General features: G+C 40.0%; 1 protein-coding gene across 1 annotated transcript; it reads left to right on the forward strand.

Moving 5' to 3' along the window:
* Nucleotides 1-308: 308 nt before the first annotated feature.
* On the forward strand, nt 309-27,772 carry SCRN1 (secernin 1; the record flags this gene model as incomplete). The annotated part of the gene is made up of 7 exons (XM_082330399.1): nt 309-467; nt 12,294-12,475; nt 18,401-18,603; nt 21,555-21,749; nt 23,223-23,388; nt 25,362-25,542; nt 27,614-27,772. 7 exons carry the CDS (start codon nt 309-311, stop codon nt 27,770-27,772), a joined length of 1,245 nt encoding a protein of 414 aa, XP_082186525.1.
* Nucleotides 27,773-27,963: the final 191 nt, after the last annotated feature.

Genomic DNA, 27,963 nt, shown 5'->3' on the forward strand with positions numbered 1-27,963 from the left:
TCTTTCTGTGGGGACTAAGTAGACTCATTAAGGTACAGTCATCTTGCCTTTATTCCTCCTCTTTATGCCGTCACAAGGCTTAGGTGAAAAATGTGTGAAAATGACTATAATTCTTTTTATTAAATCCAGATGAGCTTCCTCTGAGCTGACCTGTTCTTCCATTATTGTTGCACAATCAACTGACACATAGAGGGGAATGCATTGTCTCTTTGCTAGAACAAATAGCAGTAGACCGAATGATTCTCTAATGCGTGCAATTATGAGTTCAGCAAACACTACTTCTGTTTATTCCTCCTTTCCTTTCTAGGATGGCTGCAGCTCCCCCAAGTTACTGTTTTGTAGCCTTTCCCCCATGTTCTAAAGATGGGTTGGTGGTGGTTGGAAAGAACTCTGCAAGGCCTAGGGATGAAGTACAGGAGGTGGTCTACTTTGCTGCCGCAGCTCATGATCCGGGAAGCAAAGTTGAGGTAAGGGTGAACTGTTACATTCAAACCATGAGAAATGATTATTATTGGAAGAAATGAATGCTGTCTTGTTTTCTTGACAGATTGTGGAGTCCTTGTTCCTTTCACTCAAACCTCTCAAGTAGGAGGAGGCAAGATTTTTGAAAGTCCTGAAAGTGAAACTCAGAATGTAACTTTTTTGTTTAATTGGGGAAAAATCCAGGATCTGTACTTTCTCCAGCAGACAGGCTGAACTGTTCACATCTCAAATTCCTGTACCTTGTAGCCTATCACTTGCCTTTTCCTTTTAAGGGAAAAATATCCTGGCTAACTGGAACTAGAAGCAAATTTTCAAAGTTTGTCATTTGCCATATGAATTGTTTTCATTCATGGTGGTTGTTTGACAGTTGTAATGGGGCCTGACTATGCTAGGCATGTTGCAAAACAGGTAGACAGAAATCTCTGCCTCAAAGAACTTGTGCTCTAGTAAGGGAATGCGAGAGGAGGAAGACAAGAGCATAACTCTTGTAAGCCAAACATAACTCTTGTACATACAGTTGGCTTTGATGACATGTTCTGCAGCTGGAGCGCCTGCATTGTGGTCCATTTTCAGTGCTGTGGCTTCTCTCTGAATCCAGGCTGGATGCGGAGTCCTGAAGCTGGATGCTGATGCTGTGGATGCAGGTTGAAAGGGACCCTGCTGGAAGTAATTTTAATTATAGTCTGTTACTGCAGCCTCACTTTAATTACAGGAGAAATGAAGGGATAAGAAGGGTGAAGCAAGGGGACAAATGAAACAAGAAGACAGGAAGAGGGGGAAAATGTGCAGTGAAGGTGGAATGAAGAGACTGAGGCAGCAGAAGGAAAGACAAGGGTTGGTGGGGTTAGCCATTTGAGCAGAGGACACAGAGCCTGATCTGCACTGTCAGGAGCTTTTAGAGTCCGCAGGTTCTTGCTCTGGCTGGCAACTGGGAAAGCAGGAGCTGTGAGGTTGCCTGCATTCAGCTTCCTCGTGTCCCTGTGGCTGTGCAAAAGGCTGAGGACACTAGGTGTTCTGCACCAGGCTGGCGTGTCTCATCCCTACAGGTCCTTTATAGATATAATTGTCACTTCCCCAGAGGAGACCCTAAGACCAATGCCACTTTTAATTCTGTTTTTCAAGTGGGACGACTTCCAAATTTCAGAGGATTTGGTGCTGTTCTTTCTAACAGTTAATGTTCTCTTGATTCCTGTTGCTACCAACATCTAGTACAACTCATGCATTATTAGATGGTTTAATCTTGGATATAAAGAAATCCCCCTCCCCCTGTCCAAAAGCACTAACTGCTGTTAATTGCAGAGCTGGATTGGTAGCACTGTTGTAGACGTGTGCTAGTATACGGAACACAAGTGTGACAATAAGACAATAAGAAAACTTCAGAGCGGCTTTTTTTAAAGCTTCTCTTCAGAGAACTGGAAATGAAAAAAAAAAAAAAGTTCTGTTCTTGTGGAAGAACAACTTCCAAAAGCTGCTCTGGAGTGTTTGTATCCTTAAAGGAGAATACTTTCTAAGAGCTTAATCTTAGAGTAATTGATTCTTTTGGTCTCTTTGCCCCATATCTTACTCTTCAATGAAATTGTCATAATTTGCTGAAGGGTATAATTAAGCCTTATATAATCTGTAATGATCCCTCTCCCACCCCATGATTAACCAGGTTAATGCCTTTTATAGAATTCGGTCATAAACTGGACTCTTTTGCCAGTCCTTTTGGAAGCGGGGAGCACAATCCCTTTGCCTGGCACACCACAGTTTACAGACTTATTCTGCTAACCAGTATCTGTAAGCATTCCCCTTAAATGTTGAATTTTTTTTTTTTTTTTTTAAATGAGGGTGAAGTTTGTTGCAATGTGGTAAAGATGCACTTTTAGACAAGGGACTGGATTGGGCTAATACCTTTTTTTTTTTTTTTTTTTTTTTTAAAAAAAGTAGGGGCTTAAGCCCTAATTAGATAGGTACTTTGGCCTCTGCTAGTCTATGCTACTGCATAATTCTTCATTAGCTAGCCGGAGGTTTTGCAAGTACAGTGGTGTACAGAAAAATACAGGCTCCAGATGTTTACCGAAATTCTTCCTGTTTCCTCCCAGCACAGAACAAAAACATCTTCAGTTTCTCTGGGAGTAGTGCAAGCAATTGCTTATCACTGAATCTTTGTCACACTCAGCACTAAGTATTGTTAATGGTTTGTTGTTTTGGGTTTTTTTTTTTTAAACTCATGGGTATTTTGAGTAGAGTAAGCTGGTTAAAACAAGATACTGATTTTAATTGTTTTATTGGGTCTAAAGGCTGTCTGGTAGGTTTACACAGTCCTTTAACTGCTCTCCTTTGGACAGACCTAAGCATAGATTGAGTTGTTAGTTTTTCTTTAAAGTTCAAGGGTTTTTTTTTTCTACCTTTAGAGGGAGAGAGTGTGCTCAGTCAAACAAGTCTAGCAAATACCAGTTTCGTAGAAAAATTCTCTTTAGAAATAACCCTTTCTTTTTTTTTTATTTTCTTTTAAAACTGGCCACTTCAAAGGTCTTTAAAAAAGTATCATCATAATCCCCTTTGCTGTAGGACTTGTGAAACACTGATTGAATCAATAAAAGTGCTAGAAGTTTTAGGCTGCTAGGTTTACTTCTAGATTTTGCTGGTTTATGAACTTAAGGACATGAGTGAATAAGAAGATTGTAATTTCAAACATGCTAACTCTTTGTGATAGCAGAACAGAAGTAAGGTCTTCAGTTTTTGCTAATTAGCTGAAATGTATGTATTTCTCCTGTTGTAGGGATGTGTCTAAGACTACGCTTGTCTTATGACAAATGCATGCTTACCTATAGGCAGAGCTTGTGCAAAGCCTGTTAATCCCTTGTGTACTGTTAGTGGTACCTTTAAAAGTTAAGAAAAGCTTTAAGGAAGGGCTTGAATTCAGCTGCTTCATGTTTTTTAAGTAGAAGGCATGAAACACTATATCCACTTTTTAAGTAAACTTATTGTCAGAGGTAATTAGCTAATAGGGGGGAGCAGTGAAAAATGTCAAAGCTTCTAGATGTAGCCTTTGACATGTTCGGAATTATTACTTTGTTCTTTAAAAGCTGTGAAAACTGCCAACAATTCAGTTATTGTTGGGTGGGTTTTTTCTTGCTACAGCTTTCCTTCTGTTAGTTTTATAAAACCCAACTAAACAGGTCTGAGAAAATTAAATGCATGCTATTTTGCAAATGGAAAAACATGGTTGACCAATTTCATGCTACTGTTTTTCTAAGTCAGTAATCCTTTGTTCCTCTGACTAAATTTTCCCTCTCATCCATCCTAGCATGTTTCCTCACCTCCCCCCCGCCCCAAATGAACAGCTTTTCTCTCTGTTCCATATTGTACTTTTGTATTGGTTTCTTACATTAGATACATGACTCCTTACCTTCACTGGGCAGCGATGGCAGACTTGCTTTTCATTATATTCTATTCTTTGCAGGTAGTGTAATCCAATGTGTATCAAATTTTGATTACTTCTCCGTGACTGTCACTCACATTCTGAACTTCTGTTAAGAGGTGGTTTTCAACACACTAACAACATGGGTTGTTTTATAAGACTCTCTCAGGAAGTCTGTATCGTATTTATGTTCTGTGCTGCTCACATTTGCAAATGTGATAATGCACAATGTAACCAAAAATGGCACAGTATTTCAGCTAGATTATTGCCATAAAGCAATCAGGCAGGCCTTGCTATATAGCTAGTTCGTGGCAGGGCCTTAAACAAGGGAATTCAGTGAATACTGCAAGTCATTTTAAGCTTGATCTTTGTGGCTCAGTCTACCAGACAAGTAACCCTGCAGCTAGCTCGTCAACATAATTCCTTCCCTCCATGTCAGCAGGTTCCCAAGACCCTGAACAATGGGGCTTTTTATAAAGGTCTGCTCTGTGTGTGTGTGCGCGCGCGCGACAACTTTCTCAAAAGTTTGTTCTTGTTTTGCATTGTAATTTTGCAGTGGCAGATGCTGATTAGCACTCTTCCTTGTTGTAGTGGTCAGTCTAGTAAACTTGTGTGTGCGGGTGAAATATTGCTCCCTTAAACATAAACAGGGTCCTTTTTTGAATTCCTCTACTAAAAGTGTGTTCTTTTTTCCCCAGACGTGGATTTTAAGAATTTTTCATGCATTAGTGAGAATTCATGTTCTATGAGTTTTAAGATTCAAGCCCCTCTGTCTTACTTTTAAGGTAGATTTTACTGACTAGATTTCTCTTGTTCTCTAGTCACCTGCTGCTTGCTGAGGTTTTCTTTCTCCTGAAGAAGTCTTGGGTGGATGACTTTTTCTTAGCTGAATTTTCCAGGTGGATTTTTTTTTCCCCCTTTTAGATCAGCCTCTCTTCTAATCTGACCTTTTATCCATGATTTGAAAATAGTCATGGTTGCTTGCTACAGCATAGAGCTGTAAAAGCTCTTTTATCTTGATAGCATGCAACTCTTATGGAGGAGTGGAGGGGGGGAAATAGAAAGGATGGTCTACAATGAAGTCTATCAAATTGTGGAATGTGCAAAATTTTTCTAACATATTGGTATTAAACTCTTCTGGGCTTAAAGCCAGCCTTCTGTGGGGTAGGAGGAATTATTGGTTCTCTAGAAACTTTGTGGCACAGTTATGCCTTAAAGTTGGTCTTTGTTTTGGTGTCCCCCCCCCTTTTTTTTTTAATAGTTTTTTCTTTTAGAGGATACCATTCTACCTCCCCTTGCTCTGAGTTTTCAGAGGAGCAGTAAGATTATTTGCTGTGCATTGCTCTGAGCACTGCAGGCAAAAACTCACTGAAGTGTCTCTGGTGTTGCAAGATAGATATAAAGCTTGGAAAGTAGACTTTGGCTGTGTTAAAGTTGGCTTTGTATTACCTGGAGGTATCTTAATTCTGGTATTTGTAATGTAACAACCAGGCATCATGCCAGTGCCGCAGTTTAGTTCTGGTATACTTTGATTCCCTCTTATGCCAGCTGTTTGGGTTATCTGCATTATATCTGGGGTAAGATGTTCAGAATTCAGTAACAGAAGCCAAACAGCGGCTGAATCTACTGGGAATTTGCTCTTTGGGAAGCCTCTGGATTAGATTGATAGTGCTATGGTTACAGTTATGTTACTGCAGCTGTGAACCTGAGCACCCCCACTACGATACCTCCATGGGTAAGTGTTGACTGGCAGGAAACCTTGAAGAAACATGGCAGTGTCTGTGCCCATCATGAAACTTTACTCTATGTAGATGAAAAAGGTTATAGTCTAAAGGCTTACAATTCAAAGAGAGTTTAGGAAGCTGTTTTTTCTTGCCTCTCAGCTGAGACCCGGTAACTGGCTGTGTAAGCGGCCTGTCTCATGACACATGCAGTCAAGACAGCTTACCTCAAGCCACCTTGTTTAAGCTAACCTTTAGACTTCACACAGAGACAGAGGAGAGGCACTATGCAGGCAGACAGCAACTAATAAAAGAGAGAAAGTGGTTGCTGCCTTTAGCAGAGTCTGTTGCTTGGCAAATGTGAGCTTTTTCTCTGTTCTGCTCCATTGCAGGCCGCTGGCCTTTAAACTAATGTGCTTGACTTTGCTTTGTAACACCGTGCATGAGCCAGCAGCAGTTCAGAGGTAGAAGCCATAATCTCTCGGATGTTTCTGCCCTCTCAAAGCCTCTGTTTTTACTATAGGAGTGATGCTTCTTTGCTCCCTTCTGCTACCAAAGCAAAACTGGTTATCTTGAACTATTTTCTTTTTCTTTTTTCGTTTCTTAATCTCTTTAATTTTTTTTTTTAATTGGAACATAGAGGAAGAGGAGGGAGAGTGCTGGAATTGTATGGCACAAAAAATGGCCAACTATTCCATCTTGACCCAAACTGTTTACTTGTGGCAAAACAGATATGTGAACAGGCATTTCAAAGTGGCCAAGCAAAGAAATTAGTCCTAGGATATCTGAGAGTTCCAAGGGTATGTCTGTGATGGGCTTTTCGTGGCTTCTTTGAAATCTATTTCTTACCATTTTAAAAAGTTAAATTAATAAACCTCATCCCTATTTCAGTTTTATTTTTGCTCATCACCCAGGAGACTGCTAGATTTGTAACTTAAAAAACAAGAGGTGAATTCTTGACTGCTAAATCAGCTCTGACACTATGTCTCCAGAGAGTGCTCTCAGACTTGGGTGCCTTGCTGCACTTTGTGGTATTTTATTTGTTTAAAGATTTTTACGTTTCATTTTGCTGAGCACATTTCCATAGTGTGGCTCACATGCCTGAGGCTCCTTGGTGGCTTGATGGAGTAGGTTAGAATAGGTCAGAGGGTGTGTAGTTCTGTTTTTTGACAGGGAAACTGTTTGACTTTTTCTAACTTCTCTAATTCTTTTCTGGAATAAAATCTATCATCCTTAGTCTTCAAGATAAATGACACCGTTAGAGATCAGAGGCACACAGATTCAAATTTTACAGTTATTGGTTGCAATGAATAGAAAGAGCTAGGAACAATATGAAAATACAGAAGCTTATGTAAAGTGTACTAGGGTCTTCATAAAAAGGGAAAAACTGTTCTTAATATGAAGAAGTAAGGGGCACTCTGCTGTGGCAGGAATTGGTTTTGTTCTGTATTTGTACAGTTAGTAAATGTTACTGTTGTTTATATCTGGGTGTAACATGAGGATACAAGTACTAGTGTAGCATGTGTTTTTGAAAGCTAGCTACCTGAGGATTCATCCTGCCACTGGAGAGACTTCTGTTCACCATTCTGGTTTGACTATGTGACCGCTAGAACTAGGGCTGACTACTTGAGATGTACCCAGGCGAGATTTATCCCAGTGTACAGCTGTCCCCTCCACTGTGGCTCAACAGTTCGGCTGCTGGTAGAGGATGTCATGGGAGTGCTTAATGAGTGTTGTAAAGTCCTCCAGGTGTCCTCCACTGTATACTTAGCACTGCTTAGTGCATAGGCGAGCAGTGGTAACAGCATCAGCTAGCCATTATCTTCTGTATTGTGTGCTACTGCTTGCATATTTCTCTTATCAGAGAATGGTTATTCCCACTCCTTTGAGCTCTGTTGCATTTGTTCCTGTAAATAAGCAGCAAAAGAACTATCTGTAAAACACACTCTGTCAGGCACATCCTCAGGAGATGGTCTGAGGGACTGTCTTGAACAACCATGTTCTAGCTTTCCAGTCCTCCACTTTACCATGATGGGAGGGCCCAAGGTAGCCCATGTCACCTGTGGAATTGCCTCTCTAGGCAGTTCCAGCCAGGCCATCAGTCTTGGTGTCTTGATGGCCATGGAGGCAGCAGGCTGCAAGACTGCCTCATCACGTTTTTGCCATCCCTCTTTTGGAAGGGGTTAAAAGCAGCCATGGTGCAATTTCTCAAGTTAGTGCAATAATACAGAGATTTTGCTTGTTTTCAAATATGTGCTATGGTACAGCAATGCTTGAAGTAGTTAAGCAAAGAGTTAATGCCAAGTTAGAGCCTGGATCTGATGAGGGGGTGGTGTAGGGGAATCTCTTCTGTAATCTAGAATCTTATGGCACTTCTTCAAAGATCGTTTCTTTCTAAAGCATTCCCTGACTATTGCCTTTGTTACCCGGGGCCGAAGCCTATGTGATTTCATTGATATTTCATAATGACCTGACTGACAGTGCTAGGAATCAGGCTTCTGCAGCCTGAGTACAGTAAAGCTGCACAATAGTTTCTTTTGATTAATGAAAGAAGAAATCTCTTGTGCTTATGACTGTCGTGTCTGTTTTTGGAATACCTCCAACATATCTGCATGCCCTAGCTAGGGTGGGAGGTACATTTGTGCCTTGTTGCTATACTTAGAACTGCCTTGATAAGATTCTTTTCTTGATAATGTAAGTGAAATAAAAGAAACGTCATTAGTTTCCAGGCTGCTCAGTTCTCTTTAAAGTTGTTGGCTGCATCTCTGGTATGTGAAGTCCCTGTTCTTTACTTTTATATTTCCTGATGGGAATTTACTGTCACAGGGCATGATGCCAGTTATGCTGCTTTCGGGGCTGGAGTTCTAGCAAATCAATGGAGCCTGACACCACTCACTCACAGCTGTTGCCACCAAATGTATCAGTATTCTTCTGTTTTTAGCATTCATACTCAAAGATAAATGTTAGTGTTAGGAAACGCTGAGGCTGGATGCTTCAGGAATTTTAAAGACAGGGTTGGTAGTGAGCAAAATCACAGCAGTACCTTATGTCTATTTGATTTGTCATTGCCTAGTTTGGCACAGCTCTTTGTAGAACAGGCTGCTGTGCTGAAGGGATTTGCCAGATCAGTGGGGTGCAGGAGAGGGGACAGGGCGGTTGTGGTCTGTGCTCGCTTTTGAAATCTTGTCATCAGCTGAGCTCCCGTTTCTAGACATCTAGTGGCCAGTGAGGTTTTTTGGTGCATAGTGTTGTCTTCCCCCCACCATTTCCTTCCATGTCTGAGCTGCTATAAGCATATGTTCTTTTTTCTGTGGAATAAGTAGCGATGGTTTGCCGCACTGCAAATCCAGCGATTGGCTTTAGTTGACCTACCTTTACGATTGATGTGTCTTTGATACAGGTGGATCGCCCAGTTCCTCTGTTTCCTGTGTGAAGATAGTCTTTTATCTGGAAAAGGGTTTTCTGATGTTATTTGGGTGGGGTGATAAAGTAATGAAGGGTGAGAGGTTTAAGTTTAAAATTCATAATCTATTGTCACATCTGCACCCTAATTTTTTGAGAAACTCATACCTGTTATTAACAAATACGAATCAAATGCCTGCCTTAATACATCAGTCCTATTGAGTGCCTACTTTTCTGCTTACTGGAGTAAATAATTCCAATGGGCAGGTTAAAATCTCATCAAGGCTTTTTCATCATAGTCAATAACCATGGCAAAGGATTGTTGAAGAAGAATCAAGTCAATTGTAGTTTTACGAGGCCATCTCACCTACTATCAGATTGGAATGGTTTTCCGTTATTTAGGTCTTCTAAGGCAAGTTATATAAATAAGACTTGAACACTGTCTATGATACATGAGTTATTCTGTGGAAGCTGAAAATAACATGAAAATACAGTCCATGTTCACTTGTCGTTGGGTTGGGGAATGTGAAGAAGCAATATAGAAGGTGACAGCTGTATTGTGTTGGTTTGCTGTCTCGCTGGTTCTCTGGTGCGCTCAGCCAATTGCCTTTGTTAGAGACTGAAATGTGTTCCTAAATGAAAGAGGTGCATAGAGAGGCCTCTGGATATTTTCTGGACTCTGATTACATAGTTACAAAGCAAAAGCGCTTTTTTTTTCAGAATGCTCTGGATCCTTCAAGCAGGAGCAAACAATTTCCTCTTTCCCCTTTCTCGACTGCTACCATTGACAATAAAATCTTTATAATGAATAGCAGCTTTGGAAATGCTTGGTTTTGGAATGAGGCCCCAATTAATAAGTGTTTGGTAGCAAGGATAGCCAAAATATGTTTTGGAGAGAAAAGGCATTCAGCATTTTTTTTTAGCCTAACTATCACTATTCAGAGTGTTTTTGTAATTTCTCCTTCTAGAAAATCAAAGCCTCAGTGTAAGCAAGCTTGTATAATAGGGCTATTCAGCCAGAGAATGCTATGCAAGTGGGGGAGTTCTGAAGTCTCCTCCACACTATATCTAGGTTTTTGCTTTCTGCTCCAGAGTTGAGAAGGTTCGTGTCCTGGATGGCTCTGCAGGATGGCTCTAACTGTGAGATGTAGGGAGCCAAGACTTGTGCTGTGCAGGGATTGGTGTCTCCCTGGCTGCAGACCTGTCTCCTGGTAGCTGCTCCAGTCATGTCTTCACAGATAATGTGGGAAGGTGCTTGGCCCAACCCCTTTTCCTGCTGCTGCAGCTCTGTGTCCTCCTTTGCACATCCAGGAGATGCAGTTATTCTGTGTTCGCTCACACACATGCATGAAGTGCTAATCCAAACAGCACTGACCTAAAGCTCTGAAAAAAATTTGCACGGAATGTCAAAAATGCTGTTTGCTTGCTGACAGCTCAAACAGAGAAGAGGGAGTCTTGATAATTTCTTATCAAGAAAGCTGCTGGCTGCTCCAGCATGGTTTGGTTAGAAAATGAAACAAAGGGTGAACTGCATAAAGTGTTTTTATTAGGTGGATCTTAGCTCCTGGCCAGTGCCAGATGTCATTTCACCTCAGTAGATGAGGAATCTGCCTCTACAAAATTGCAGTGTGTTACTACCTAAGCAATTTGGTCAAACAGCTTGGTCAAATATTAGGGATTTTCTCCAACAAATACAGCAGATAAGTCCCTGTTGAGGTTTTATTGCCTAAGCCAAAAATCAAAATTTAAGCATGTCCCTACTCTGTTTTTAATTCCTTAGAATGGAAGAGTTCCACCCACCCACCCCACCGCCCTTTAATCATGTCCTCTATGAGAAATCATCCTCTTATTTCACCTATAATGTCCCTGGTTTTATAGAAAGATGACAGTTTGACCTGTTCGCACACAATTCCTAATGAAGGTGGCAAGCTCATTTCTTGTGTCGTTCTTGCATGGATGGAGAGGACTCTAAAAATGCCATTTCTGATCAAAGACGGTCTATTAGACATTTTAATTGCATGCTAGACTAACTATTACTGTAGAAATCATTGCTCAAGACGGGAGGCTGAAGATGATCGTGCTGCGTAATCCTTAGAGGGGGAAAGACAGGAAAAAATAGCTTCTCACTGCTAATAATCTTAGACTGATTCCTTTGGCTTTAGGTTTTAATGTAGACACAGTATTTATTTTCGTGGCAAAAAAACTTCCAGACCACAAGTCCATTCTGCTCATCCTACTCACTTTGATATGTCTGGCCAAATATTCCTCCAGAAAAATGTTGCAGATTACTTCCTGCAAGGAGGACGTTACAACAAGAATGTTAAAACACTAAGAGCTGTCTCATAAATACCACACACAGGTTCAGTTTCCTAAAAAGAAAATTCGGTGGAGTTTGGTCCTTGAAGAATTTGGTGTGACCTCAGTAGTAAAATGTAAAGCCCATTCATTTGGCTTGTACAAGCCAATGATCTAATGATGTCTCTCTTCCATGCTGTCTGAGAAAACAGTGCTTGCTTTTAAGTCCTAGAGCAAGAGAAAAGTAACTATATTTGAAACATAACGAATGATTTTTTTTCTTCCTTGCAGTTTAAATGACTTCTCTGCAAGCCTTCCTCTGTATATTTGACTTGTCAGAATACGTCCACAGACCTCTGATTACAGCAGACCATTTAAAATGGCAGAAACATCAGCTTTAAGCAAAAACAATGCCTGTGTTTTATTTCCTGTGACTGTTTATCAAGGCATTCCACTGAATCTTTTCCAGCCGTGATTTTCTTTGTTTCTACCAGCAGTCTCAGTCCTGGGGGCAGCTGCAGGGGAGGCAGCAAGGGAGAGGGGGAAGCCTCCTTATGTGCTTTGTCCGGTTACCATTGTTATGCTATGTACTTAATAAAGTGCTGGAGATTGTGCTTAGGTGAGATGGTAGAATGGCTTGATGTTGTTACTATGTACAAAGATGATGTGTGTTTCTATACTGTAACAGTACAGTCTGTCTACTGCTGCTTTCCACTGATTCTAGCACTTGGGTTCTGCTTGACTCACTGAAGCCTGCAACTAGCAAGAGGTGTATTTTCCCAGGCTTTTGCAATATAAGGATGTGAAGGTTCAAACATGACAGTTAAATGTTGTTTAAAAAAATTCCCTGCTCATACTCAAGACGTGGACTTTGTTTTAATGACGTGTGTCCTGTCTATACATTGAAGTCTTGTGTTACTTCAGTCACAGCGTTAAATAAAATGCTTGCAATTTTTTTGCTTTTTCTCTTCCTGCTCTCTCTGCAGTGCACATATATTGAGATTGAGCAGGTGCCGAAGACTCATGCTATTGTGCTGAGCAGGCCCTCCTGGCTTTGGGGGGCAGAAATGGGAGCTAACGAGCATGGAGTCTGTGTAGCTAATGAAGCTGTCGTGACCAGAGAACCAGCTTCTGAATCTGAAGCCTTGCTTGGAATGGATCTTGTCAGGTAGGTGGCTTGCTGAGCTGTGACCGGCCTTTTAAACACCAAAGGTTTAGATGATAATGATACTGGGTAACAGCTTTGTGGTGTTTGCATTAGGAGATTTTAAAACAATATAAGCAGGAGACCTGTCTAGGCAGAGCTCCAGACACAGCTGAGTTAACACTTAAAACACTTGCAATCTGAATTTGGCTACCAAGTATGTACCAGTCTAATGTGGGTTCACTAAACCCACCTTGTCTACCTATCCTACAGCCTAGCAGTGGCTGTTCTGACAGGATAAGAGAACTGATCACATTGTTAGTAAGGAACTGCTAACTAATTTGTAGCATCAGATTGATGGTGTGCCCTTCGTTCTCCCCCACTTTACACCAGCCTACTCTGACCTAAAAAGCTTATGCTGGGCTTATAGCCAACTGTAGGCATAAACAAACTACTATGCCTCACTTCAGCCCATGCATTCCAATGCAAACCATTGCCCTTATTTAAATGCTGGCAAACAGACTCCTGTAAGTCTGTTCATTGAAAGCTGTCTGCCTAAAAGGCTTGTGCTACACTGTAAGTCTCAGCCTGCATGCTGATCTTGTAGTGAAGAGAATTTAAAGGAGAGTTGGGTGGGGGAAGAAAGCTGAAAGTGAAAGAACAAGAGAAAATGGTGCAAACTTATTACAAAGAGAAAGGGAGCAAATGGAGTCGGTTTAAAGATGGAACAGGACAACAACTGCTCATTTAAGTGAATCAATGTCAGACCCAGTGGTCCTGCTGGAATTTGCCCTAGGATACTTAATGAGTGGGCTGAACCAATTTCAGGCAAATTCTCATTTTTCTTGAGAACTAGTGAAAGATGGGAGAGGTTCTGGATGACTGGAAAAGGTTAAATGTTGTGGCTATACTTAATGGAGTTAAAAAGAGTTGTGGTTATAGATGAGCTTAACCTCAGTTCCTGAAGGGGAAAAACCCCATTTAAATATCAAGGAGATGGTAAATGTGCAATAATGGCTGTTAGTCAAGAAAAATCCTGTCAAACCATTCTACTTTACTCCTGTAATGAGTTAACAAATTTTATGGATAGAGGATAGGAAGTAGATACCTTGACTTTTAAGATGGTATTAAAACCTTAGAAGGTATTCTCATAAGCAAGCTGGCAAGCATGAGTTAGAAGAAATTGTTGTTAGGTGTATAGCTGCCTGAAACTGTAATTGTAAATGTTCTCTGACTGTAATGATGTCTCTGCAGAAATAGAGTATCTGGTTCCAGCTACCATAAATCAAGAGGAATATGAGCCGGTTGGAGAGAATGCTGTGGAAATGGGAAATATGATCAGAGATCTATAGAATCTGACCAATGAGAAAATCATGAGGGAATTGGGGTTATGTTTCTCTTTGGTATTTTCTCTAAACTCTGTATTACTGAAGGCATCTGTGGAGAAGCTGTACCTAGGCGGACTAGTGAGTTTAGTTGTATCAAGGGAGACTGAATAGACTGGGGGGGACTCTTAAGAAAATGTAGGACAAGCTTTTGTCAAGAAGAGGGAGGTATTAGATGACTTTCCAAGCTCCACCTTTATTTTTTCCCTCCTACTACCATTCTTTGAAACTTTTAACAAACCATTGGTTTAGATGCAGAGTTCTGCTTATTTTGGTCACAGTTATTGCAGTCTCAAAATACTGATTAACCCACACTAGCAAATCAGGAGATATCAAAATAAGGAGAAACTGGTCATAAACTACCCATGATCGTCACCTGTAGATACTCCCCTCCCTCTTTTCCTTCTTACCTGAAGAAGAACTTGTCCGTAGCTCAAAGGTGGAGAGTGCTTCTGGCAAGGAGAACTAGAGATGTGTTGCAGACTACCATCTGTCTCTTGTTCCAGCCAAAGTGATTCTTTCTCTTACTGTGAAGACTTAGCCAGTAGCATTAAGCTTATCTGTTTTGGATCACCTCATAGAACAGAGGGCCATCAAGCACAAAATCAATCATATAGGCTGCAATGAAGCAGCTGGCACCAGCTTTGCCTCTTTTTACCGATCTGCAGAACAGACTAATTCTATCGCTCAGGTTTTATTGGAATAAAAATAAACCGAGGAGTTTTAAACCTAATTAAGAAATGCACATCTCTGCTGGCCAAACTTTTCTCACACCTATGTATATGTTGGACTTCTGTATCAGTGTCAGATCTTAACTGAAGGATGAAGACTGACTGAGGAAGATGTGTGCATGTATGACTAACTGCTTGCAAAAGAAACTGAAAGCTTTATACTGTGAAACATGTTTTTCAGAGCAGGTGTAAGAATGGTCAACCCAGGAATGTTGTCCAGGTAGTAGAATCGAATTTTCCTTGAACGCTCAGGCTCCCCTGAGAGTTTGCTTCTACATTCTCTTAAAATGATTCTTTTTCCGTAGAGGAGACCTCCTCTCACTTTGAACTTATCTGGAATTGTCACTTTTCAGTTAGGATTTAAAATCCAGTTAACATGGGCAAAGGCCATAGGTGGGTGTTGTGGGAGCACATGGCATTAAACAGGCCAGAGGCATCTTTCAGCAGGGTGGTATAATTCTGAAGTCGGCATGTTTTGTTCTTGAAATAGGAAATTGAAAATTTGTCCTGCAGCCTCATAGACAAAGCGTTTTTTTTCAATAAAGACCATGATGGACATTAGTAAAGATGTATTTCACGAAGTTCTTAGCTTGTTTAGTAACTGGCTGCTGGCTTAATGACTGAAAACAGTGTGTTACCTAGTATACCGCTGTATCTGAGGATTAAGACAGATATCTACAGATTTGTAGCTTGGTAATGTATCACAGCATGTCAGAACATATGAATGATTCTTAAGAAATGAATAAAGTTTGTGTGATTGACTTGAGGTGCAGAAGTTGGTCCTATTCCACACAGGCTTGTCCCCATCCTAGTTTGTCTAAATGGAGAACATGAACCTAGTCACAACAGACAGAAAAATTGAGAGACAACAGTTCCAGCACAAATTCTTAAGAATCCCTGTTCTACGGATGTATTCAATAGATGGTCTTTGAAAGCTGCACCAGTATTGCTGCATTGGTTAGCTTAGCAGGATTTTTTTCAGATATTCTTCCTAGTGTGGCTGCAGGTTGGGTTTTTTTTGTTTGTTTTGGGTTGGTTTTTTTTTTTTTTTTTTTTGAGGCACAGTTGCCTTTATAAAGCACCTGTTCACTTAGGGAAGTACATGCATATGAAGAGATGGTGTACTGTTTTGCTTATGCTGACACAGTTAGGACAATGTTATCGTACAAAAGGTATGTATGAAGAAACCTGTAAAATACACCCTTATTTCTGCATTGTTGTCTTAACTTTTAATCCCTATATGTTTGTATTATTTCTTTGGTCTTTTCATCGCTGGTGCAATCACTTTTTCAGAGCCACACAGAGATGCCAATCTTGGCAGGGAGTCAAGAATGCTCTTTAAAATGGTATTAATTTGTTTACCAATTTCTTTCCTTAGAGACATCAAAACCGAATAAAGTAGAATGTCATCATCATTTATGTTATTACTTCATTTGGAAAGTCTGCATCTGTAACTGATATGTGGAGTTGAAAAGCTTAAGATAATGTTGTTTTGACAAGGTTATAATATGCTGTGATAGCATATTGAAGGTACTGAGGCAGTGGATTGTACTAAGTCACTGAAATTTTCTTAATGAATAATTCAAGCTTGCATCTGGGGGTGAAATTACTTAAAACTTTTCTTCCAGCTTGCCTTGAAGGGTACTCTGAAATGTGCTAGTGGGAGGGTTATGCTGCAGTTACCCAGGACGTTGATGCCGAAATAGCTGGCAAGACCTACAGTTTTGCGGAGATGAGCTGTATGGTGGTTGTGTAGGGTGGGGTGTTTTTTGTTTTCTTTGTTTTTTGCTGCCCCTTGTGACTGATAGATGGGAGCAGCCAAACAAAAGCAGAGCCTAGGCCTTTGTTAAATGGAAGTGAATGTAACATTGGAGCCATTTGCAAAAAAATGATCTAGAAGATATATCTTCAGCTTGAATCTCTGCTGTAGTTTTGACAGAGAAAGCTAGACTATAACCATCTCAGAAAAAAAAATTCAGGGAGACATTATTAAAAGTTTTAAGTGTGATGTCATGTCTCTTGGCAGGTTTTGATCTAATTACAACCTAATGCTTTTGGTCAGAAACTGAGGAGAAGGGAGTGGATTATCACTGAATCTAGTGACTATATGGTCACCAAGGTAGTTGTCAGGCCATTCATTGACCTGTAGTAGTGACAGCTCTTGGAGTTGTTCTTAGGGAATAAGTAAGACATGCTTTTGGACTGGCTTTTAAATTATGCCTGTAGTATGTGCTAAGACTGGCATCTCTGTATTGTTCTGGAAAATAATGAAGGAATAACATAAATGCATAGGGACTAAAAATTGAGACAGCAATGCAAAACAAGTTTCAGCTAATAGGAGAAACGAGACAAGAGGGAAAGACTCTAAAAATGCAAAGTAAGAAGGTGATGGCAGAGAAATGGTCACTGTAAGTTAGGATCTAAAATGCTAGTTGGCTTTCCTTTGTCACTAAGTCATAAATAGGTGCTGCTGAGAGATGAAAACACTGCTTTTGATAATTCAACCTAAAACAAGGCTAATGGTGGCCAACTGTTTAACAAAGGCCCAGTGCAGAGATCAGGTTGAAAAGTATTTAGATCAATAAATTTATATTCAAATTATCAGCACCTGGTTTGTGTACTGTAGTTTTTAGGAAAGAAACAGGGTAGCGTTTTCTTGTTGTGTGATTTCCAGGGAAATGGAAAGGGCTGGCGTAGTACTTTAAATTTAAAAAGGTGAATTTCTTGGAACTATCCATCAGTCAAAATGACTTTGTCCATAGAGCTACTAGCGAAAGATAAACACAGAGGAAAATACTAGGCTGACATAACCAACAGAGAGAAATTTTGGACTGATCTGCATAGCTCTCCCAACGGATGGAGGCAGGGATATGCTGCTGTTTGAAATACTGCATTTCCTTATTACCAGTAATTGCATCTTGGAACCAGTGGAATCATTTGCAGGTCTGATTTGGACTCTTCTGGTTACTGCCTTCGTTGTTGACTTGGTTAGGGCTGTAAATTATCTCAAGGGATTATTTCATCCCGTTTATTCAAGGCCAGACACAGTCATTCCCTACAGCTTTGTAAAACCTATTCTTATGCCTCAGTTTACTTCTCCCTAAAATACCCTTGCTTTGCTCAAACTTTCCTTTAAAATCATGTTCTTTTAGACATATGGTTATTCTTAGTTCAGACAAAAAAATGTATCTGGTGTTTAATTGTTAAACGTTTTTTGGGGGAAGCCACTGCAGGAACACTGAAGCATGACTGTGCACAAATGCTGCTGTCTGCAGCGTGCAATATGCATCAGAGGATAACATACATCTAGCTTCCGTGCCCGATTAAATATTGGAGTATTGGGAAAGAGTTTGTAGAGAGATTGTAATACTGAATAGTCCTTCCCTTTTTTGATCTCTGGTAATATTAATTTGCAATTTCCCACTCTTTTGTACAGAAAAATAAACTCACATACAGCTGTTACTTTAAAAAGACCTCTGCAAATTGTCCTTCAAATTTATTCTGCCTGAGGGGGGGATAAATAGAGCATTGCATGTTTACGTTGCAGTTGAGGCCATTGGTTGATGATTGGAGATTTTTTTTTTTTTTTTTAAGACAGCTATGATGGGCTTGAGAATAAAGAACCAGTGTAGAAGATAAAGACTTGAAGCAAATTAAATAATTTAATATCTCATCCTGTAATTCTAGTAACTCATTAAAGCAAGAATTCTTACACTAGGCATACCTGACACTTCGGTATTTTAAAACCAGATCAGTGCTGATGTTTAAAATTAATAACTTACGGAGACCTCACTGTTACATATCTGCATCTCTGTTTTACCCTTTTCTTACAGACTTGGCCTAGAAAGAGGTGCAACAGCTAAAGAAGCATTGGATGTAATAGTTGCTCTGTTGGAAGAGCATGGACAAGGTGGAAATTATTATGAAGACGGGAGTTCATGCCATACTTTCCAAAGTGCATTTTTGATTGTGGACAGAAATGAAGCCTGGATACTTGAGACTTCTGGAAAGTACTGGGCAGCAGAAAAAATCACAGGTCAGTTTATCACTCACAGTAAACCTCTCATTATAAATAGCTGTAAAGAATTGGTCTTAAAGTCACTGAGTTTAAATAAGTGACTAATTTATGCAAGTGTTTGATTAAATCATTGATTTTGACCTTCTTCTGTATTTGTACTGCCTTTTTTTTTTTTTTAAATGTCGATTTGCATTGGCTGAGGTAACTTAGCATTTTCTGTGAAGCTGGAGATTGTTACCTGTATACATAAGCTATGTGATAATCATCATGCTTAAATTTTTATCTTTTGGTAAGTGTTGTATTTTCCCAGATTTATTTACTATTTGGAACGTGTCAGGTGTCTTCTCGATGGAGTTACTGCCCAAATTGTTACTTACAAATCTAAAATATTAAGAGGGAAGGATAAGCATTGATAGCTTTGAGAAAAGGGCTTGTGTTAGGTGGTAAATAGAATGGGCTGCTGCTGGTTGCTTTACTGTAATAGATATAGTCCCCTCATATCCCCATTTCGTATCTGATACTGCAAACCAATACTTTTCTGCTCTTTAAACTTGTAGGTGGTTTCTTTTTCTGTATGTGTGAAGCCAGACCTGCCAAATTAACTTCTAGATTTCACTGGCTTTGTGGCTGAACTTATTTAAAACTTTGCCGGCAAGTATGTGCTGCCTTAATATAATACGATTGTCTGAGGTGTATATTTAGTTTATTCACAGTTATTGTTTTTTGTTTTGAAGGGATTTTTGTTTTCATAAGAATAGGGCTTTTTAAAATTTACTCACATTTGAATGAATTAAAAATACAGATACTTTAAGAGGATTTCTGTCATGCTTTGAGCTATGACAGATCCATTGAATCCTCTTTTCATTTCCGCTTCAATGAAAGGTAGGAGATAGCAGACATGGGGAGGAGGGAGGTTTAACTTTGTTGAAAATACCAAAGCAAAGAAATAACACCAGGCTGTGTAATGTTGTGTGATGGCCTGTTGTCAGGTCATGCCATCAAATATGAATCAGCTTACCTTAGCAGGGATGGTGTTTTCCCAACCAAAGCTTGCATTTTAAGGATACCTACAAGATGGAGTAAGTCTTCTAACATAAACAGATACCAAATATAGAGGAAGAAGGACTGATAATGCTGTCCTGATAAAATCCAGATTCTGGAAAGCAGTTGGCTTCTGAGGTTCCTAGGATAATGCAGTGACAGCCTGTCGTCTTCTGATGACCTACCTGGCTGATATTTGAAGAATGATGTTTTTTACTTATCCTTTTTAGCTGCATCAGCAATACATAACCTTCACATCCTTCTTCCCAGCAAATAAACTGTTGCCTTCATCTGCTGCTCGCAGCTTTTTGAAATGATACTGCAGCTCTGTTCTGATTTTTTACCAGCACATTTCTCTTCAGGAGGTCCCTGTGAGCTGCAGATAGAGTAGTTTCCATCTCCTGCAGCCTGCCGAGGCTGCCAGGAGGAAAGGCTGCTGGCTGTGTAAGAGCTCTGTATTTCATACTTTGTTCAGGGTGTTCTTTTTTGCAACCATAAGTGTGCCTCTTAAGCTTTCAAAGGAATGCACAAATGCTGCTGAAACAGGGAAAATGTGTCATTCCCCAGTGTGAAGACATTTTTTTTCCTGACCTCAGAGTTGTTCTGTTTCTAACATTACTGCTGCAGTTCTGTAAAGCTTATAGTGAATGTTTATCAAGCAACTCTTTGACAGTAATTTAAGGATAAACACCATAAAATCCTTCCTATTACTGTTCTTCAGCCTGAGTGGAAAAATTTATTTGCTTGATAAATTTTCATTTTTTGAGGGGGATCAAAACCATTAAATACTATTTCACACGAGTTACTAAATGTAATATTTAAAGAGCTCTTAAGGAGTGGCTTGCCTAGCTTGATATGAACACAAATATTCCTATCACTCAAGTCAAGAAAATTCCCTGAAAAGTATGCTGTTTGAAAGTGTGACTCAGAACAAACTGTCAGTGACCTAGTATAAATCAGAACCGAGTGACAGTGACTTTTTTGCAGACTGATGCACAGAACTTCCTACTATAAGTTGTTACTCATGATTTAAATTGCATGCATGAGGCATTACAAAAGCAAGCTTACTTTTGTGGAAGGAGGTATTAATAACTTTCACAAATACTGCTTTGGTTTCTGTTTAAGAAAAAGTTTTTGTGCCAAATTCCAGAATCTGGGTTTATTTTAGTTTAGAGATTTACTTCATCAGCTCTTTCTCTGGCTTCCAACGCATTTGCTTTATTCTCTCTCAGACGTATCTGCAGCAGCCACTGTTAGTCATGCTGTAGATATATGGATATAAGCACTGCGGTATTTTTGAGAAAAGCAAATGAAAAAACCCTTTAATATTCTTTGAAGGTTACTTTCACTTTCTTTTTACTTCTCATTTTAAAATTTAAGATTAAAAATGAAGTTTAATTTAAGCCTATCGTGCTGCTTACGATAAAACTGTTTTTCAACTGGGAAGCATAAAGCAATTGGTAAGCTTTTAAAAACATTTTCCAAGTTAAATTTTCAGTTTTGAGGGGCAAAGAAGGTTCATTAAACTAAATGCAGCTTTGCTGAAATGTATCTTGAAATCAAGTCAGACCTCAAGCCTTGTTGTGGCAGTGGAATACACCATTGGAGAAAAGATTAGGTAGGTGCCTTTGGAGACCACTTTTACTTCATGGTCAGAAGGTATGAGGTACAGATTGTGAAACTAGTATTCTAACTAGATAGCACTATTAATCACAAGACAGTGTAAATACCTAAGTAGGGCACAGAGAATTGAGCTCTGCAACCTGCAGTGACTGGTAATTCTGTGTATGTGTAGTTAGGCAGTCATGCCAAATGTACATCCTAACCAATGGTTTAATTTGTTTCCTGGTTGAAATTACATTGTCCTTCCAGCTTCTCCCAGAAAAACTGTATTAATGCTCTCTTTTAATACGTGGCTCTTTCTACAGAGGGAGTGAAATGCATTTGCAATCAGCTTTCATTAACTACAAAAATTGATGCTGAGCATCCTGAACTAAGGAATTACGTGAGAAGTCAAGGCTGGTGGAATGGAGACTCAGACTTCAATTTTTCTGAAGTGTTCTCTCTTGCTGATGACCATTTAGCCTGCTCTTCTGGCAGGGAGAGCCTAGAAAAGCAAGGTGGTAAGTGTTGAACCATCTTCCTGTGTGTGCAGCGGGATTTTAGTCACTACTACCTCCTTTCAGGCATTCTGTCCAGAACTACACGTGACTGAGAATACCTCTACATGTAAACCATGTGGAAAGGAAGACCAGAACTGAATACTGTCCCTAAACTTGCCACAATTTAGAATGAAGCCCTTAACGTTCCCCTCAAGTTTAAGGTTCTAAAACAGGATTGCATTATAAAATAACTTTCTTTGCTGCTGTTCTGATGTGCATGATGTGCCACTACATCTGTGCTTTGGTGTAATTATAGTGGCCCTATCTAATACTAAGGAATTAAGATTATAGTTTAAGGAAGAGCGATGCTAGTCAGTTGCAAACTGAAGTCCCTTTTTCATTGTTGAGCAGAACAAAGTTACCAGAGCAGACAATGTGCCAATTGCCTTCAGTCAAAGGAAGGGTTTATTTCCAGACCAAAATTTATTAATGACTTAAGTTCACTGCAGTTGGCTAAAATAGCTCTGAAATGACCAGCCTGCAGCAGTGCATGGCTGACTTGTATCTGCTCTTTCATGTGTGAAAAATGGTTCAAATTATCTTTTTATAAAAAGCCCTTTACCACAAATGTGAATTTACTAGATCGTTAGCATTTTCACATGTTGGCAAATGTCAAGAAGAACGTAGAGGTGAAATATTTATTGCAACGCAGAGTTCCTCCTAAGGCTGCGGAATTATGTGGAGCGTGGTTTGTGTCTGAGAGGCAGATACAGTAATTCTGAAGGACCATAAGTGAAAGGTCTTAGTAAACCTGGATTATAGCACTAGAATGCCTCAGGGCCCTTACAGACAGGTGGCTATGGCTGCAAATCTTGCAGGTTGCTGGGGAAGAAGCCCTACTTGCCAAGGGGGTAATGCAAGAAAATACAGAGGTGCTGTGGGGAGAAAGCTGTGATAAGACACAGGCAGGAAATAGACTGAGAACAGGGGATTCTTGTAGATGGGCATTTGGAGAAAAATCTCAGTGGCTAGGTCTGCTGCTGTAACGCCCTGTGAATGCGAGATGATGTTTCAAAATTTTGGCTGAGAGCTAATGGAAATAGATGAGAAGTGGCGCTCCCATTATGCCTAGGCTTGGGTCGAAGTAGCTTCTTAGAGGAAAATGGGTGTTTTATGTAAGTAGTCCCATCATAGTAATGGCTAAAGCAATATGACAGACATGATGGCCTTCTTCCTGAAAAATACCTTTTTAATGACATTTCTCCCTACCTAGCAGTTGTAATGCCTAATTAATGCTTCTTACTGTTCTCTTTTACTAGCAAGGCAAGTTCATTCTGGGTTTATGTTGTTTAAATAGAAACTATTAACTGGGATTTGTGACATGCCCATGCCGAGTGTCACTGGTCGTATTAGGCCAAAGCCTGTTCAGGCTAAATTCCTTCCCTGGGGTCCCCGCCATTGACCACTGAGGAATTTTTTTTCCCCTTCCTATAGGTGATGTTTCTGCACAAGCTATGATTGATGTCCTGCGTGACAAGGATAGTGGTGTCTGTGTGGACTCTGAATCTTTCCTTACTACAGCTAGCATAGTGTCTGTTCTGCCTCAGGACCCTAGTTTTCCCTGTGTTCATTACTTCACTGGCACACCAGATCCTTCAAGGTAAGCCACAGTACTGGGGTTCCCTGGGTGCAGAGCAGATGATGGGTTGAAAGACACTGAAGAAACCCTGCTACCCTATCTAACCAGAAATGCGATCAATAGTTGTTGGTGTGCAATCTGACAGTCCTGTGCTACTGAACTGCATCTTGCTGGAGTTCTAAATGGATACTACTGGGCTGAAAGGCCAGATCTGGAACTTTGCCTAAATTCGGAGCTTCTAGAGTAAATGCAGTTTAGGGAGGACCCAGGAACTACTACTCCAGTGTAGCTGCTTTCCAGTGGGTTCTTGTTGAGATGATGAGGTTGTGGACCATTTTAGTCACTTCTGTTGGACAGGTGGGTGCAAAACTGAAACAAACAAAGTGTCTAAGAGAGGGTGTGTACTATAGGTAGCCTTGTATGATATCAAAATGTTAACAGAGCAAAACATCTGCAACTCTCGGGTATCCCAAGTATGTTTTTTTTATTGGAGGGACAATTTCCAGTTGGTTTAAATGATGTCTTCTCTAGTTGAAAGCAGCAGAGGAGATAAGGGAACTCATGGGCCACATCATCAAAGAACTAATGAGTTATCTTGTGTTTTAAACAGAATCCACCTGGGATTCACAGAAATTAAACTAAACCACTTGCAGTTATTCAGGAGATCTGCCACTTGCATTGAGGTAAAGAGGTTATGGGGAGAAGAAAATGGTGCCCTTGAACAGCTGACAGTCATTCCTGTAAGAAGAGTGGTAGTAAGCATTAGGTTCTGCTGAGGGCTACAGAAGTCATCCATGCCAAAGGGGCTTTCCACCCACCCTGCATTATGCAACTCAAACCTTCAGGGTTAAGTATGAAGTTTGAGCTTGCTTACCAAAACTTTTCTTTGACTTGATGCAAATCCTTTGAGAGAAAAAAAAGGAGCAAGGCTTCAAATTGTTTTGGTGGGATTTCTGTCCTTTTTAAAGGTGGAGAGTCTTAGCTGTAAAAAACTTTGTTTAGAGGCCTTTCTTGCTTCATTTTCCACTCTAATGTATTAAAAAAGCGTTATTTTAAGCGCAGCTAGTGAGTCACATAAACTCTTAGTCAGCGAGGCTTCGTGAGAGTGATGGAAAGGGTAGCAGCAATGAACCTGCTGACTGTATGCAAGGCAGCGGTTATTAATCATGTTTTGCAGAAGTCTTGCACTTCTGGCAGCTGCTTTACTGCAGAATGCAGGGTGCTGTTTTGTTGTGCTTCTCCAAGGAAGGAAGGCAGTTTCTCCATGCACTTGCCAGTACCTACTCTCAGATTCTCAGGAATTAAGATCCTGGATTGCTGGGGTTTTGTTCTCACCACCCACCCCACCCCCCTGGAGTTTCGATCCAAACTCAGTGTTGAAGTTGTTTGAGAGGTGTCACAATATTGGTAGCTATGCCTTTTTTCACCCTCTTGACATAAAATTTTAAAGTGCTGCTGGTTATATGCCAAATCCTCTTACATTGAGCAAGGTATGTAATCTTCCCTGCTCCACACAAGTGTGTGTTCGTGATTTTAATGAAAATTCAATCTGGGAGGAAAAGGAGAGATGGCAGTGTGAACAGAGGAGAAAAACTGATGTGAGGCTGAATGCTGAGATTTGTTAAAAAAAAAAACAAAACCAAAAACAACACACAAACAAAAAAAACCCAAACAAAACCCACCAAACTTGGAGAGGAAAATACAGTGCTACTTTTCTAAAGAAGTGGCAGAACTGGCATGAAGGAGACCAAAGAAGCCTATATGTAAAAAGGGGTAATAAAGTTTTACAGTAATTGGCAAACCCAATTCTTTTAAAGTACATGGATTTATTTTGCTTGTGACCAGTACCAACTCTCTAACCTAGTCCGTGCCTAGGGTAGATGAATTACCTGTGCTGTTCTGTATCTGTTGTTTTAAAATAGCCTGGTGAACATTTGAGTAACATACAAAAAACCTCTCTTATTACTGCAAGCAGTAATTCTCATTTCTTTCAGGTCCATATTTAAACCCTTTATTTTTGTTGATGATGTAAAATCAGTACCAAAAGTACAGTCTCCTTCTTTTGGCAATGATGATCCTGCTAAAAAGATACCTCGATTCCAGGAGAAACCTGATCGCAGGCATGAATTGTACAAGGCACATGAATGGGCCCGATCTCTCCTTGAGAACGATCAGGTAAGAGCTGTGGGACCTGGGATTCAAGAAGTAAATGTAGATTCCTAACTCCATAATTTACTTCAAAGTCACTCCCTGAAAAACAAGGATACAGGCTGTTCTGGCTAAACATTTCTCCATGCTATCAGAATAATAAAAAAAAAGCATTCTCTGAATATTCTTAGAATCCTTGCAAGTTTAGCTTGCATAATGACGCCCTCTGAAGGGCAAACTATTCTGCATAGTTTTTTTGGTTATCCTGAGAGTGTTGCTCTGCTCCATTACTTTTACAAAGTGAAAAGTCGAACCGACAAGCTGATTAGCTTGTTCAGTCCCCATTGTGTATATAGTCTTTTTAAGTGGTTATTGAACACTGGATGCTAGTGCAACATGATGTCAGAATTATATGATAGGATGATGGCAGGAATGTTGTCGTTTAAATTATGTGCTGGATGAAGAACTGCATAGTTTGAGGTTGTTTTTTTTTCTCTTGAAGGAATAATTTACATGTCACAGTTTCGCAAGTCTCAATTTATTGTGTTTCTATTAATTTTTAAGAATTAACTGAAAATGCCATGTGAGAAGAAAGGACATTTTCCAGTGCCATGCAACAAGTATCTGAGAGCTGAAAACCTTCCAGTGTGTAAAAACCCGAAGTGTTGAAGGTCTCTTTCGGGAATAAATTTCAGAATAAGTAAAGGCAGAAAGGGGATTATTCTGTACAGCTCTTCCAACTGATTGAGATGTAACTTTTGCTGTCATCGTGCAAGTAGTTCAATGACTGTTCTTTTGACATCTGCAATTACAACTACAGCGGTAAACTGGTTACAGGGAAGTAAAACGGAAGGAGAGATCACCAGGGCATGCCAGTCGTGCTGGTATTGGCATTTCAGGCAATTTGTGGAAGACCCACATAGTCGTGTTGAACTGCCACAGAGGAATTGCTTTTCTGCAGTTTTCCTCTGTGTGTATTGGCCTAGGTCAGAGTCTTACTAGGATCGTAACAGCATTCAGGCTTATCCATTAGTGATTAAGGAAACCACGGTAACCTTTGCTAAAACAAACTTTATTTAAAGGCAGTTTTGGCTAGATGTGGTTTTTAATCCCTTCGAATGGTTTATTTTAAACTCTGTGGCCACTGTGGTAACATTGAGTCAATGTGCAGCTGCCTTCCATAGCGTTATGCAAGATGCTGGGAGGGCCTAGAAGGGGCACGTTAGCATCTTGTGGACTCTTCCCTATTAAAAAGTACCATGGAGTGACACTAAAACTTGTGGTAGAAAAGGGAATGTAGTTTTAGTCAGGCTTCACGCTATAAAAAATGCCCACCTGAGAGCCTAAACCTTAGCTTAGGTGCTCTGCTCTTTCTGCACAAATGCCGATATAAATCCTGGAAAGCACAGAACCATCGCTCATTCAAAATGTTGTTTCTTCTGGAATTCAATTTTGAAAGCTGCAAGCAAAACAAGCAGCACTTCTCCATTAAAAAAATAATAATTATAGGAGACTTTAAATAACATTTGGATAAAAGAAAATGACAGCTTTTTCAGGAGTGAATTTCCTGCCCAGAAACATGAAGAGCAGTAAGTCAGAATGACACACGAGGCCTTCCCTGAGATCTGAAGTCTTAATACTGTTACATTACACAGCATTTCAGATCAAATCATCATCTTGCAGCTGATGATCTGAGGGATACACATGTACGTGCCATGTTCTGTGCAATCCTTGGGGCTTCTAGTCTTCTCATATAGTTCTGTTTGCGGGTTTACCTGCATAAGAAGTTGCTTTACCTCTCTCTCATGTGTACAAGCACTATACCATTTTCCTCTATCCATCTTTCACTCCATCGTCTTTCTCTGCTTTAAACTTAGCAGTTCCTACTTTGTTATTTTTCTTAATGCATAAAGTGTCCAGCATTGTTCCTTTTAACAGTTTTTTGGATGGTCGAAGACTAACAGAAGCAGTTTGTACTTAAAAAGGCTTTCTCATTTTTAAAAATACTTGAAAAGATCTCCATAAGAGAAGAGAACAGTAAAATGCTTTAACGGCCTTGTTTTCTGCTTAATTGAGTTTGGTTCTTTCATGCCTTTAGGATAAAGGCCAGAAACTGATGAGGATTATGTTAGACCTTGAAAAGCAAGGCTTAGAAGCGATGGAAGATATCCTTACCCGTACAGAGGTTCTGGATCCTGCTGAAGTAGTGGATCTTTTCTATGACTGTGTTGACACAGAACTAAAGTTCTTCAAATAAAGTAAGCAAACACTTCAATTCTTTAGATACCGAGTTTCTGGTACCAGGTATCAGTGAATGCAAAATGTTGGACCTGATTCCGATCCTCCTCCTTCTCTTTTACACTAAGTTAAGGGTATTCAGAATTGGGTCCAAAGCCACCTTTCTGCCTCAGTGCATCTGCTCGGATTGTCTCCAAAGTCCCTTTTCCC

The sequence above is a fragment of the Platalea leucorodia genome, assembly GCF_965183815.1.
Source record: "Platalea leucorodia genome assembly, chromosome: 1".
In the NCBI taxonomy this organism is placed as follows: domain Eukaryota; kingdom Metazoa; phylum Chordata; class Aves; order Pelecaniformes; family Threskiornithidae; genus Platalea; species Platalea leucorodia.